The following is a 13,780-nucleotide window of genomic DNA, read 5'->3' as shown; positions in this document are numbered from 1 at the left end:
TCGCCTAACTACAGGAAGGATATCAGTAAGATTGAGAGAGTGCAGAGAAGATTTACTAGGATGTTGCCGGGTCTTAAGGAGTTGAGTTATAGGGAAAGATTAAACAGGTTAGCACTTTATTCCTTGGAGCATAGAAGAATGAGGGGAGATATGATAGAAGTTTACAAAATTATGAGGGGTATAGACAGAGTAAATGCGAGTAGGCTCTTTCCTCTTAGATTAGGAGAGATAAACACGAGAGGACATGGCTTTAGGGTGAAAGGGGGAACATTAGGGGGAACTTCTTCACTCTGAGAGTGTGGAACGAGTTACCATCTGACGTGGTAAATGTGGGCTCACTCTTAAGAATAAATTGCATAGATAGATGGATGGGAGAGATCTGGAGGGTTATGGACTGGGTGCAGGTCAACGGGACTAGCGGAATAATATTTCGGCACAGACTAGAAGGGCCGAATGGTCTGTTTTTCTGTGCTGTAGGGTTCTATGGTTCTATGTCTGTCAGCTGGCCCATCTACAGAGCAGGGGACTGGGCATCTGCCCACCGTCAGAGAGTGGAGGTGTCCCAGTCCCTCGAACCCACTATCTCCCCTTATTCACGCCACCCACTGGTCTTGTGAGGGAGCCAGTTAAATCTGATAGGTGAACGTAGTCTTGCCTTTCTCTGATTGGCCTGGGCAGCTCCCCGCCTCCCCTGGACCCCCCAGCCCTGGCAGAGCCGACCGTCGCCCATCCAGAGGCCGGTGCTCATTTGTATATAAAAAGAAAATGATGGGTGGAGCTTGTTAAAACCTGGGCTCCTCACCAGCTTGACCCCTCAAAGCTAATTCAAAGGCAGAATACAGTGGCAGCTGGAAATCTGAACTACAGACAGAAAATGCTGGAAATACTCAGCAGATTAGACTGAATTCTGGGTTCAACTCATACTTAATGGTGTCGGTAACATGGGTGGTAATGTTGATGGACTATTATGATGGGCTAGCCCAGAGGCCTGGACTAATGCTCCAGAGAGGTGAGTTCAAATCCCACCATGGCAGCCTGGGGGAATTTAAATTTGTAAAATTCGTTAAATTAGTAAATCTGGAATAAAGTGCTCGTCTCAATAATGCTACTGGATTTTCATAAAAACCCACTAGGTTCACTAATGTCCTTTAGGGAAGGAAATACGAACATACAAACTAGGAACAGGAGTAGGCCATTCGGCCCCTCGAGCCTGCTCCGCCATTCAATAAAATCATGGCTGATCGTCTTGTGTTTCGATTTCCACATTCCCATCTAACCCCGATAGCCTTTGATTCCCTTGCCTAACAAGAATCTATCTACCTCTGCCTTAAAAATATTCAATGACCCACCTCCACCACCTTCTGAGGCAGAGAGTTCCAAAGTCACACAACCCTTAGAGAGAAAAAAATTCTCCTCATCTCTGTCCTAAAAGGGCGACCCCTAATTTTAAAACAGTGCCCCCTAGTTCTGGTCTCACCCACAAGAGGTAACATCCTTTCCATGTCCACCTTGTCAAGGCTGTTCAGGATCTTGTATACTTCAATCTAATCACCCTTCACTCTTCTAAACTCCAGTGGAAACAAGCCCAGTCTGTCCAACCTTTCCTCATTCCAGGTATCAATCTAATGAACCTCCTCTGAACCGTCTCCATTGCATTTACATCCTTCCTCAAATAAGGAGACCAAACTGCACCCGGTATTAGAGAAATGGTCTCACTGATGCCCACTGAAGCACAACATTCTTACTTTTATGTTCAATTCCTCTCGTACTACAGGATAGCTGTCCATTAGCCTCTTGATTACATGGTGTATCTGCATGCTAACTTTTTGTGACTCATGCACTAGAACACCTAGATCCCTCTGCAGCTCAGAATTCTGCAGCCATTCTCCATTTAAGTAATTCTCTGCTCTTTTTTATTCTTCCTTCACATTTTCCTACATTATACTCCATCTGCCATATTTTTGCCCGCTCATATCTATATTTGTCTAAGACCTCCTTATGTCTGCTTCACAACATACTTTCCTACATGACACCTGCAAATTTAGCTACCATGTCTTCGCTCCCTTCATCTAAATCATCGATATAAATAGTAAAAAGTTGAGGCCCCAGCACACACCCCTGCAGGACTCCACTTGTCACATGCTGCAAATCTGAAAAAGAATCATTTATGCCAACTCCCTGCTTTCTGCCAACCAGCCAATCTTCTATCATTGCTAATATGTTACCCACTCCACCATGAGCTTTTATTTTCCACAATTACCTGCCATCGGTACCTGGTCTGGCTTACATGTGACTCCAGACCCATAGAAATGTGGTTGACTCTTAACCACCCTCTGAAATGGCCCCAGCAAACCACTATAGAAATGAGCACTGCGGGTGTACCTACGCCACACAGACTGGCAGTGGCTCAAGTAAAGGGTTCACCACCGCCTTCTCGAGGATAATTAGGGATGGGCAATAAACACTGACCTTGCCTGCGATGCTTACATCCCCCACTAACCCCACCCCACCAAAAAAAATTAATTATATATTTTTTAAAAACCCTCTCCCTCCCTTCCACACCCGTCCACAGCAACAGTTGCTAAATAGTCTGAGGCTGACAATGAAGAAATACCCGGCTTGAGTGAGCTACTAGCAGGTGAACTAACCCCACCCCCCACCCCACAGTTCGTCAGCACCTTTATGACAGGGAACAAAGACATCAGTTAGGGTGGGGGCTTTAGACTGTTCATGGTCCACAACCTGAAGAGAGTTTAGCCAACCAAAATTTAGTGGCATTTGTTTTGATTGAATCGATTTGGTTCTATTTGCAGATTAACGGGTGAGCTGTTCTGAGAAGAATGTGCGTTTAACCCTCTGATCACCTTGGGCCAAAATCAAGTTTAACGGCACCAGTCGTAAACCTAAGAACAGAGGGATTAAAAAGTCCATCTGGTAGACCTTCTGCCGTCCTGTCCTGTTAGTCGCATGTTCCCACGGGAATGGAGTTTCGATTAAATTCCACAAGCAATTGATGCCTATTAATCCACAAGAGACTGGAAGTGGGGAAAGCCCCCCCCCCCCCACTGCCAGTGGTGGAGAGCATTGGTCCAAAGTCACTCGTTCCTCTCAAGCAGGGTTACCCCCACCGCATCAGGCCTCAAATTACTCTGCGCACCCAAATGTTATCTTCTGAAGCATATTTTCTCAAAAGCATATTCGAGAATCAATGCTAATGGCTTCCAGCATTTCCCTCGGGAGACCATCCAGTGGATTGACCACTGGATATTGGGATGAATTTTGTGTTCCTCGACTGTGTGTTTGAAGGCGACAGGGTTTAGAAAATGCAGCCCATCTACTGCCCGCATCCCCCCCACTGACCTGTCTCCCATTTTATGTGGGGCTGTGGAGGCATTGGGAGGTCTGCCCGCCACTTAATGGCCACTCAAGTGCCTCATTCCACCCCAGCCGAGCCGCTGTTTTACCCTGCAGCAGGAAACAGCCTCACACCAAGCGGGTAGCCTGGCAGCTTTCGCTGTCTGAACTGGTGACAGTTCAAAGGTGGGGAGGGGGGTACTTCCTTTGGGTGGTCCCCTCTGCCCATTGGAGGCACCGCTTCCAATATCATAACCGTTTTAAACCCCTCCCCCCCCCCCCCACCCACAATAACAGCCTCTCAAATCTAGTCCCCCAACCCCCTCACTGCAGCCTGACAGCCAAGCCCCTGCCGATACCCCGGATCTACCTACAGTCCTCCATGACCACCTCCTCCTTTGGGGACTGCCCGTAGTCCCATGAGCGGGCGCCCCTCGAAGTTGCCTTTGCTGGGATCACAGAGCTGCCGGTCATCCGATTGGCTGGCAGCTCTCTCAAGGCAGGACTTCCTCCCCAGATGGGGATGGGTTTAGTTTTATTCATTCATGGGGTGTGGGCTTCGCTGGCCTATCCCTAATTGACCTTGGGAAGGTGGTGGGGAGCTGCCTTCTTGAGCCGCTGCAGTCCCTGTGGTGTAGGTACACCCACAGTGCTGTTAGGGAGGGAGTTCCAGGATTTTGACCCAGCGACAGTGAAGGAACGGCGATATATTTCCAAGTCAGGTTGGTGAGTGACTTGGAGGGGAACTTCCAGGTGGTGGTGTTCCCATCTATCTGCTGCCCTGGTCCTTCTAGATGGTAGTGGTCGTGAGTTTGGAAGGTGCTGTCTAAGATGCCTTGGTGAGTTGCTGCAGTGCATCTTGTAGATGGTCCACACTGCTGCTACTGTGTGTTGGTGGTGGAGGGAGTGAATGTTTGTGGATGTGGTGCCAATCCAGCGGGCTGCTTTATCATGGATGGTGTCAAGCTTCTTGAGTGTTGTAGGAGCTGCACTCATCCAGGCAAGTAGGGAGTATTCCATCACACTCCTAACTTGTGCCTTGTAGATGGTGGACAGGCTTTGGGGAGTCAGGAGGTGAATTACACGCCGCAGAATTCCTAGCCACCTTTGACCTGCTTTTGCAGGCACAATATTTATATGGCTAGTCCAATTCATAATGGTTTCTGGTCAATGGTAAACCCAGGATGTTGATAGTGGGGGATTCTGATGTTAATGCCATTGAATGTGAAGGAGGGATGGTTGGATTCTCTCTTGTTGGAGACGATCATTGCCTGACACTTGCTCTTTTGTCCATGTTTGAACCAAGGCTGTAATGAGGTCAGGAACTGAGTGGCCCTGGCAGAACCCAAACTGGGCGTCAGTGAGCAGGTTATTGCTAAGCAAGTGCCGCTTGATAGCACTGTTGATGACCCCTTCCATTACTTTACTGATGATCGAGAGTAGACTGATGGGGCAGTAATTGGCCGGGTTGGATTTGTCCTGCTTTTTGTGTACAGGACATACCTCATAGCTGGGTAGATGCCAGTGTTGTGACTGTACTGGAACAGCCTAGCTAGGGGCGTGGCAAGTTCTGGAGCACAAACCTTTGGTACTGTTGGCTGGAATATTGTCAGGGCCCTTACCCTTTGCAGTATCCAGTGCCTTCAGCCATTTCTTGATATCATATGGAGTGATTCGAATTATCTGAAGACTGGCATCTGTGAGGAGGCCGAGATGGATCATCCACTCGGCACTTTTGGCTGAAGGTTGTAGCAAATGCTTCAGCCTTATCTTTTACTCTCTGCTGGGCTCCTCCATTATTGAGGATGGGGGTATTTGTGGAGCTTCTTCCTCCAGTGAGTTGTTTAATTGTCCACCACCATTCATGGCTGGATGTGGCAGGACTGCAGAGCTTAGATCTGATCCGTTGGTTGTGTGATCGCTTAGCTCTATCACTTGCTGCTTATGCTGTTTGGCACACAAGTAGTCCTGTGTTACAGCTTCACTTCATTTTTAGGTATGCCTGGTGCTGCTCCTGGCATGCCCTCCTACACTCTTCATTGAACCAGGGTTGATCCTCTGGCTTAATGGTAATGGTAGAGTGGAGGATATGCCAGGGCATGAGGTTACAAACTGTGTCGGTGTACAATTCTGCTGCTGCTGATGGCCCACAGCGTCTCGTGGATGCCCAGTCTTGAGTTGCTAGACCTGTTCAAAATTTGGTGGTAGGGCCACACAACACGATGGAGGGTGTCCTCAATGTGAAGGTGGGACTTGGTCTCCACAATGACTGTGCGGTGGTCACTCCTACTGATACCGTCATGGACAGATGCATCTGCAGCAGGCAGGTTGGTGAGGATGAGGTCAAGTATTTTTTCATTCATGGGATGTAGGTGCCACTGGCTAGGCTAGCAATTATTGCCCAACCCTAATTGCCCTGTTATTTAAGAGTCAACCACATTGCTGTGGGTCTGGAGTCACATGTAGGCCAGACCAGATAAGCTCGGCAGATTTCCTTCCCTAAAGGACATAAAGTATATTTTTCCCTCTTGTTGGTTCCCTCACCACCTGCTGCAGACCCAGTCTAGCAGCTATGTCCTTTAGGACTCGGCCAGCTCGGTCAGTAGTGGTGTTACCGAGCCACTCTTGGTGATGGACATTGAAGTCCCCCACACCCTTGCCCTTGCCACCCTCAGTGCTTCCTCCAAGTGGTGTTCAACATGGAGGAGCACTGATTCATCTGCTGAGGGAGGGCAATACATGGTCATCAATATGAAGTTGCTTGGGTCAATGTTGAGGACTCCCAGGGCAACTCCTTACAACTGTGCTGCCACCTCTGGTGATGGTGGTGTCTGGGACATTATCTGTATGGTCTGATTCCGTGGGGATGACTATATCAGGCTGTTGCTTGACTAGTCTGTGAGACAGCCCTCCCAATTTTGGCCCTAGCCCCCAGGTGTTAGTAAGGAGGACAGGGCTGAGTTTGCCGTTGTCGTTTCCAGTGCCTCGGTCGATGCCGAGTGGTCCGTCCGGTTTCATTCCTTTTTTGAGACTTTGCTAGGCCATTTCAGAATCAACCCCATTGCTCTGGGTCTGGAGTCACATGTAGGCCAGACCAGGTAAGGATGACAGATTTCTCTCCCTAAAGGACGTTAATGAGCCAGATGGGTTTTTACACAGTCATCATTAGACTTTTAATTCCAGCTTTTTATTGAATTCAAATTCCACCATCTGCCGTGGCAGGATTCAAACCCGGGTCCCCAGAGCATTACCCTTGGTTTCTGGATTACTACTAGTCCAGCGTCAATACTTCTATGCCACCAATGATTCACTCTTAGCCAATTAATGCCCCATTGAGCGTCAAATGGCTGTAGGACGGCCGGTATGCATTCCCCACTGACTCTTCAGGTGGCATGGTGGGAAATTCTACCATCTGAAAAATGGTTTCCGCAGGCTAGTTTTGAATTTAAAAGCAGGCTGTATCTCCGGCTCTGCTGTCCTGGACAAGACGGAATAATTTGTCATGGTCAACATAATCTAGTCCCTTCAGAATCCGAAAAATAGCAAGCGTGTCATGTCTCAGTGAGAACATGGCTAATTTACCCAATCACTCTCCATGATCCAATCACTCCATCTTTCTGCTTGTTCTGTGTATTCTTCCAGTCACTGCAATGTCCTCCTGTACTGTGCGATCAGAGCTGTACACAATATTCAAAAGGACGCAGATTTAAGATAATTGGCCAAAGAACCAGGGTATGAGGCGTTGAGGGGGATGAAAATTGTTTTACTCATGCTAGGGCATGGGATTGATTGGCTAGCTCTTTCAAAGAGCTAGCACAGGTACGGTGGGCGGAGTGGCTTCTTGTACTGTATTATTGTGTACTGATCTCCATTGCGTTAGAAGTGGTTCAGAGAAGGTTTACTAGGCTAATACCTAGAATGGGAGGGTTGTCTTTTGAGGAAAGGTTGGACTAGCCTGTCCTAGCCTGGCTTTTATCCACTGGAGTTTAGAAGAGTAAGAGTTGACTTGATTTTAACATTTAAGATCCTGAGGGGACTTGACAGGGTGGCTGTGGAGAGGATGTTTCCTCTTGTGGGAGAATCTAGAACCCGGGGTCACTATGTAAAAATAAGGGGGTCATCCATTTAGGACAGAGATAAGGAAAAACAATTTGAGGGTCGTGAGTTTTTGGAATTCTCTTCCTCAAAAGCTGATTGAGGTAGAGTCCTTGAATATCTTTAAGGCAGAGGTAGATAGGTTCTTGATAAGCAAGGGGGTGAAAGCTAAACAGGGGTAGGCAGAAATATGAGGTTAGAATCAGATCGGCCATGATCTTGTTAAATGGCAGAGCAGGCTCAAGGGGCTGAATGGCCTACTCCTAATTTGTATGTTTATATTGACCAAAGCCATGGTCTTGAGTTCAATGATGACTAAGGACTGTTTTTGATTTGATTTCTGAACTTTATTATTTTTTCCCCTCTATCAGGTCTTACAATCAATGACATTGATGTGTTTGAAATAAATGAAGCGTTCGCTAGTCAGGTGAGAGACATTTATATTAAACACTGAGAATTGTCTTGTATGTGGGGAATCTAGTATAGAAAACATTGAAAGTACACAGCAGGGCTGTGGGTGCTGAAGGAGGAAAGACTAATTAATGAGTTGGGTCAGGGCTTGTCCATGTTTTCTCTTTCAGATGTAGCAATTAACCCACAGGGTTTCCTGTGTCTTTCCCTTTTTGTTGTAGTTTCTAAACTCGATAACTCGTAGTGAGTAAATAAATGAAGAAATGAAAATTAATGAAAGGAGAACACCCCTCTACCACCGACGCCCAATGACAGCAGGGTTCACCATCTACAAGATGCACTGCAGCAACTCACCAAGGCTCCTTTGACAGCACCTTCCAAACCCACAACCACTACCACCTAGAAGGACATGGGCAGGAGATGCATGGGAACACCACCACCAGCAAACCCTGACTGGGAACTATATCGCCGTTCCTTCACTGTCGCTGGGTCAAAATCCAGAACTCCCTCCCGAATGTCACTGTGGGCGTGCCTACACCACGTAGAATGCAGCGGCTCAAGGGGGCAGCTCACCTGCTGTAGGGAAATTAGGGATGGGCAGTAAATGCTGGCCCAGCCAGACGCCAAACCCTATGAAAGAATTAAAAAAAAACTGATGGAACTGGGCTGAACAATGACTGACTCCTCTCTCTGTCTTTACTTGCTCCTCAGGCTTTGTACTGTGTTGAGAAGCTGGGCATCCCCATGGAGAAGGTGAACCCTAATGGTGGTGCCATAGCACTGGGACACCCACTAGGCTGCACTGGAACGCGGCAGATTGTTACCCTGCTGAATGAGCTGAAACGCAGGGGAAGGAGGTGAGTGTGTCCGTCTGTACAGTGCACCTACCTCTGCCTGGCAGAAATTTTAATGAATAGAGGCCACACTTGGGGACCTGTAGGGCATTTGATCATTAAAGGGAATTTAATGATTCAATGTCTCGCGTCCCCGCTCCCCATCAGGGTCACTACCATTTTAAACACCTACACGGTGGGAAAGGTTCGAGGATGAGTAAAGGCTGCTCAGTCCAACTGAACTCGTCCCAGTGAATTTTTTGTCTGGTTACGCTCTTGTGAAACGCCTTGGGATGCTTTACTATGCTAAAGGTGCTATATAAATGCAAGTTATTGTTGAAAGAAAATAAATTACTTTCATTAAATAGTTTCTCATCCCAAAGACACTTTAGAGAAATATCCTGGAAAATAGCTGGTCATTTTTTTAATAAAGTGATGATGGTTGAGGGATAAATGTTGCTCAGGAAACTAGTGAGCACCTTGCCCGCACCTCTTTCTTCACACCCCGCCACCCCGCCCCTCCACTTCCCCTTTTCCACTGGTGAAGTGCTGTAGGATCTTTTCATCTACCTCATTTTTTAACATCTCACCCAAAAGACTGCACCTCTGACAGTGCGGCGCTCCCTCAGTACTGGACTGGAGTGTCAGCCCAGATTTCTGTGCTTAAGTGGGACATGATCCCATAATCTCTGTCTCCGAAGCGAAGGGTGCTACCCGCTGAGCCACGGCTGACAATAGTTCACTGAATCTTCCATCGTGGAATCTAAATGTATTCTGAATAGCCCCCGTGTTTTCGCCCCCGTGTTTTCACCCCGTTTTCCATTCTTTACTAAGTAATTATTCGGAGTAAATCGGCCCCTGGTGTTTGTCCCCAAGTTTATTTTTCACAAATTCCCATCGATGTCCTTTGGTTCTACTTTCTAGTCAGAGATGACTGGAGTTTTTAATGACTCTTTGCTTATGTTCCAGAGCCTATGGCGTTGTATCCATGTGCATTGGGACAGGAATGGGAGCTGCTGCCGTGTTTGAGTACCTGGCAAACTGAGATCTTCAGCATTAAAGAACGCAGAAGGAGGGACTGCCCGACAACCAATAATAATGAGCACAAAACACAAGAACCTGTTATCCTCGATTTGATTGTCCCTTCATGTGCTGTTCCCTGTTTATTCTCCTGTTTTGACCTCTGTAAAGACTGATCACTTTGAAAGAGGGATTCGAACTTCCAGCCATTAGCTGACAGTATGGCAAGTCAAGATTTTATGTTTTAAAAATTATTTGCTGTATCAAATGACTAAAAAGCACTCCTGACTAAAAAGCTTTTCTTGTTTTGATAACTTAAACTCTAAATGATCGAAGTAAATTTACTTGTTACTTATCATTCTCCCCAGAATTACAAGTCTTATAGCAAACAGTTCATAGTTGCTCTCAGCTCCCAGTGAGTTGCTTTCTTTCTACTTGCCCAGCTAAGTAACTTCTAATTCCAGGGCTGTGTCTCACTGTGACGGTTACACTGTAGATTTCTTCCTTTAGCTCCAAGCAGGGTAAATCTTCCAGCCTCTTTTAACTCCTCATGAACTTGTTCTTCAAACTGAGCGTGACCTCCCACCCACTGTTCTATGTGATGAACAATAGAGTCAGCATTTTCTCTGCTTAAGGTGCAGGCCTGGCTATTTTTTTCTTCTTGCTCTCTACCTCAGTTGGCTGCAGATCATACAAGACAAAACTATGAATGTTGTCATTCTGTGGTATACCAGCATAAGTCACATGACCCCTTTCATCTACCCTACATTTAAAGTTACTGTCCCAAAATATAGTAATCTTATAAACCCAAAGTTACAATCCTAAACCATAATGATCTTATGAACCGCATAATTGTAATCCTCTCTTTAATTCAGGCTCCCCTTTTTGCTGCACTGTTTTTCTGCTCAACACTAGAACCTTAACTGCCCAGTTCTAGTACTAATACTCTGGGGAATCTCAGAATCACACAGTGCAGAAGAGACCCATCGAGTCTGCACCAACAGGTGAGAAACACCTGACCTACCTACCTAATCCCATTTACCAGCACTTGGCCCATAGCCTTGAATGTTATGACGTGCCAAGTGCTCATCCAGGTACTTTTTAAAGGATGTGAGGCAACCCACCTCCACCACCCTCCCAGGCAGCGCATTCCAGACCGACACTACCCTCTGGGTAAAAGTTTTTCCTCACATCCCCCCTAAACCTCCTACCCCTCACCTTGAACTTGTGTCACCTCGTGACTGACTCTTCAACTAAGGGTAACAGCTGCTCCCTATCCACCCTGTCCATGCCCCTCATAATCTTGTACACCTCGATCAGGTCGCCCCTCAGTCTTCTCTGCTCCAACAAAAACAACCTAAGTCTATCCAACCTTTCTTCATAACTTAAATGTTTCATCCCAGGCAACATCCTGGTGAATCTCCTCTGCACCCCCTCCAGTGCAATCACATCCTTATTATAATGTGGCGACCAGAACTGCACACAGTGAACGGGCTGAGTCGATTTTCTATCAATACCTCAACTGGACTCCTCCTCTTCAGGGTGGGGTGTTGTCTTGCTTGAATTAAGAATTTTTGGGGAGTTTGGAAGTCAACGGAATAATTGTGGGACAGTACATCAGTCTTCCAGTATACTGGCATTTCTACTTTGTGATGAAAGAGAAAGTGTGAATTTTTCTTTTAGATGCAAAGATTAACCTCAGTGATTCAAAAGGAGGAGTGTAGCAATGACAGAATGATTGCAAACTGCACTTTTAAATTCAGCCACCTTGCTTGATCTGTAGTCAACTGGCCTAGCTGCATGTACACTGTTCTAAATAGCGACCCTCTAACTTCTGAAGTCAAGACTCATTGCATGATCTCCTCACCATGTAACTCTTCAGCTCCCTCAGTCGTCCCTTCCTCACACGGTTTGCAGGCTTTGAAAACCAACATTGACGGCCCTCCAACTGAGCCGCTCCTCTGCCTCTCTCCTACTCTCTTCAATGTTGGTGGCCTGCATTAAGGAGCCACCCCGAGATCCCTTGACAGAAAGCTTGGAGTCCACTCGATGTTACCAGCCTGGAATGGACGCGTGGGATCCTTGAGAAGGAATTTGCATCCTTTCCTCCTCCTGAAGCAAACACCAGGTTAAGCAATAATGCCCGCTCCCTCCCGGCACCGGGAGGCTGAAGGTCAGGAGCTGGGACTGAAGTGCAGCCAGAAGTCGAGGAACCCCTTCGAATAATTGAACAGGGTCTGAAGCCTGTCTCATTCAGTAAAAATATGAAGCACGACTTCACTCATCCAGGCTGTTTGGCAGTATGAGCTATAAATCACTGTTACTGTCCTCCATTTCAGCAACAAGTTATACTATTAACTTATTAAACATGATTAAAACCAGGATATACTTGATCGTGTATAAATGAGAGAAACATCCATCCCAAGTATTTTCTTTTTAGGTTGTTAGGCACAGAGAGGGGATTGTTCTGTTCGATGTGTTTTTGTTTCATGACAAAGTTAATTTTTTTCTTTCTTAACAATAGGCTGACTTGTTCTCAATCTGCTTTCTAATACAGATGTTATTTTAAAAAATATTGTCATTGGTTCCAGTCTCAGCTGATGGTGACATTTCAATTCGTTGTCCCCTTAAGATCTGAAAGGGTTGAGGAAACGTACTCACCTCCTATTGGCACCTGTGTCTACAACAACTACAACTCTTTTATATGTTGTCTTTAACGTGATAAAACATCCCAAGGCGCTTCACAGGGGCATTGCAAAATTAAATAATGACACTGAGCCACAAAAGGAGATATTAGTGCCAATGATCAAAAGCTTGGGATTTCAGGACTGTCTTAAAGGTCGAGAAGCAGGGAGGGAATTATAGAGTTGAAGGGAAGCTGAAGGTACAACCACCAATAGCGGAGTGCACAAGAGGCCAGAATTAGATTACCGAAGATATCTCGAAGAGTTTTATGACTGAAGGGAAGTACAGAGATAGGGAATAGAGGACATGGAGAGATTTGAAAACAATAATGAGACACTGCTTGAATGGGAGCCAATGTATGTCAGTGAACACAGGGGATTTGGTGCGAGTTAAGACAAGAGCAGCAGAGTTTTGAACGATGTTAAGTTTGCAGGAGGTAGAATGTGGGAGATCAGCCAGGAGGCATTGGAATGGACAAATTTAGAGGTAACAAAGGCATGAAAGTTTCAGCAACAGATGAACTGAGAAGGGGGTGATGTTATAAGAGATGGAAATAGGCGGTGGTCTTAGTGATGGCACAAGTAAGTGGGTTGGAGGCTTATCTCAGGGTCAACTATGACACCAAGATTGCAACAGACTGTTGCCAGGGAGAGGGAATGGAGTCTGTAGCTAGGAAATGGAGTGAAAACTGAAAATAATGGCTTCAGTCTAATATGTAATTGGAGGAAATTTCTGCTTATCCAGTAGTGGATTCCGATAAACAGTTTGAAGATAATTTAGCAATAGTGGAGGTGGTGGTGAGGGAGAGCTGGGTGCCATGAACGCACAAATGAAAACTAACTGCATTTTGAGGATGTCACTGAAATGTAGGTGTGAAATAGGAGGGGTGGGTGGTGTGGCAAGGATAGATCCTTGGGGGATACAGGAGGTAATGGGTGTGGGAGTGGGAAGAGAAGCCATTGCAAAAAGTACTGGCTACGATTAGGTTGATAAGAGCGGAACCAAGCAAGAGCAGTCCCACCCAGCTAGTGCAGGGGAGAGAGATTGGAGGTGGATGGTGTGGTCAATCATATCAAAGGCTGCAGACAGGTCAAGAAGGACAGGGAGGAATAGCTTATCTCTGTCACAGTCACACAGGATGTCAATTGCAACCTTGATAAAAGGTGTTTTGGTACAGTGGCAAGGGAGGAAATCTGATTGGATGGATTTAGATATGGACTGGGCAGATTTGGAAGACAACAACACGTTCAAGAACTTGAGGGAAGGGAGGTTGAAGATGGGATGCTAGTTTTCAAGGAAAGTGGGGGTCAAGGAATGGGTTTTTGAGGAGGAGGGTGATTATGGTAGATTTAAAGGAGAAAAGGAAGAGAGAACCATTTACA

General features: G+C 46.3%; 1 protein-coding gene across 1 annotated transcript in view; it reads left to right on the top strand.

Moving 5' to 3' along the window:
- acaa1 (acetyl-CoA acyltransferase 1) overlaps window positions 1-10,008 on the top strand; it is a 29,788-nt gene extending 19,780 nt beyond the window's left edge. The window contains exons 10-12 of the mRNA XM_041184581.1: window positions 7,821-7,876; window positions 8,572-8,717; window positions 9,663-10,008. Of these exons, the coding sequence (XP_041040515.1) occupies window positions 7,821-7,876; window positions 8,572-8,717; window positions 9,663-9,738 (278 nt within the window). The 3' untranslated portion in view covers window positions 9,739-10,008. The remainder of the gene's footprint in view (window positions 1-7,820; window positions 7,877-8,571; window positions 8,718-9,662) is intronic.
- Window positions 10,009-13,780: the final 3,772 nt, after the last annotated feature.

Source organism: Carcharodon carcharias, chromosome 3 (genome assembly GCF_017639515.1).
Source record: "Carcharodon carcharias isolate sCarCar2 chromosome 3, sCarCar2.pri, whole genome shotgun sequence".
NCBI lineage: Eukaryota > Metazoa > Chordata > Chondrichthyes > Lamniformes > Lamnidae > Carcharodon > Carcharodon carcharias.
Note: the sequence above shows the minus strand (reverse complement) of the source record. Positions and strands in the feature narration are given on the sequence as shown.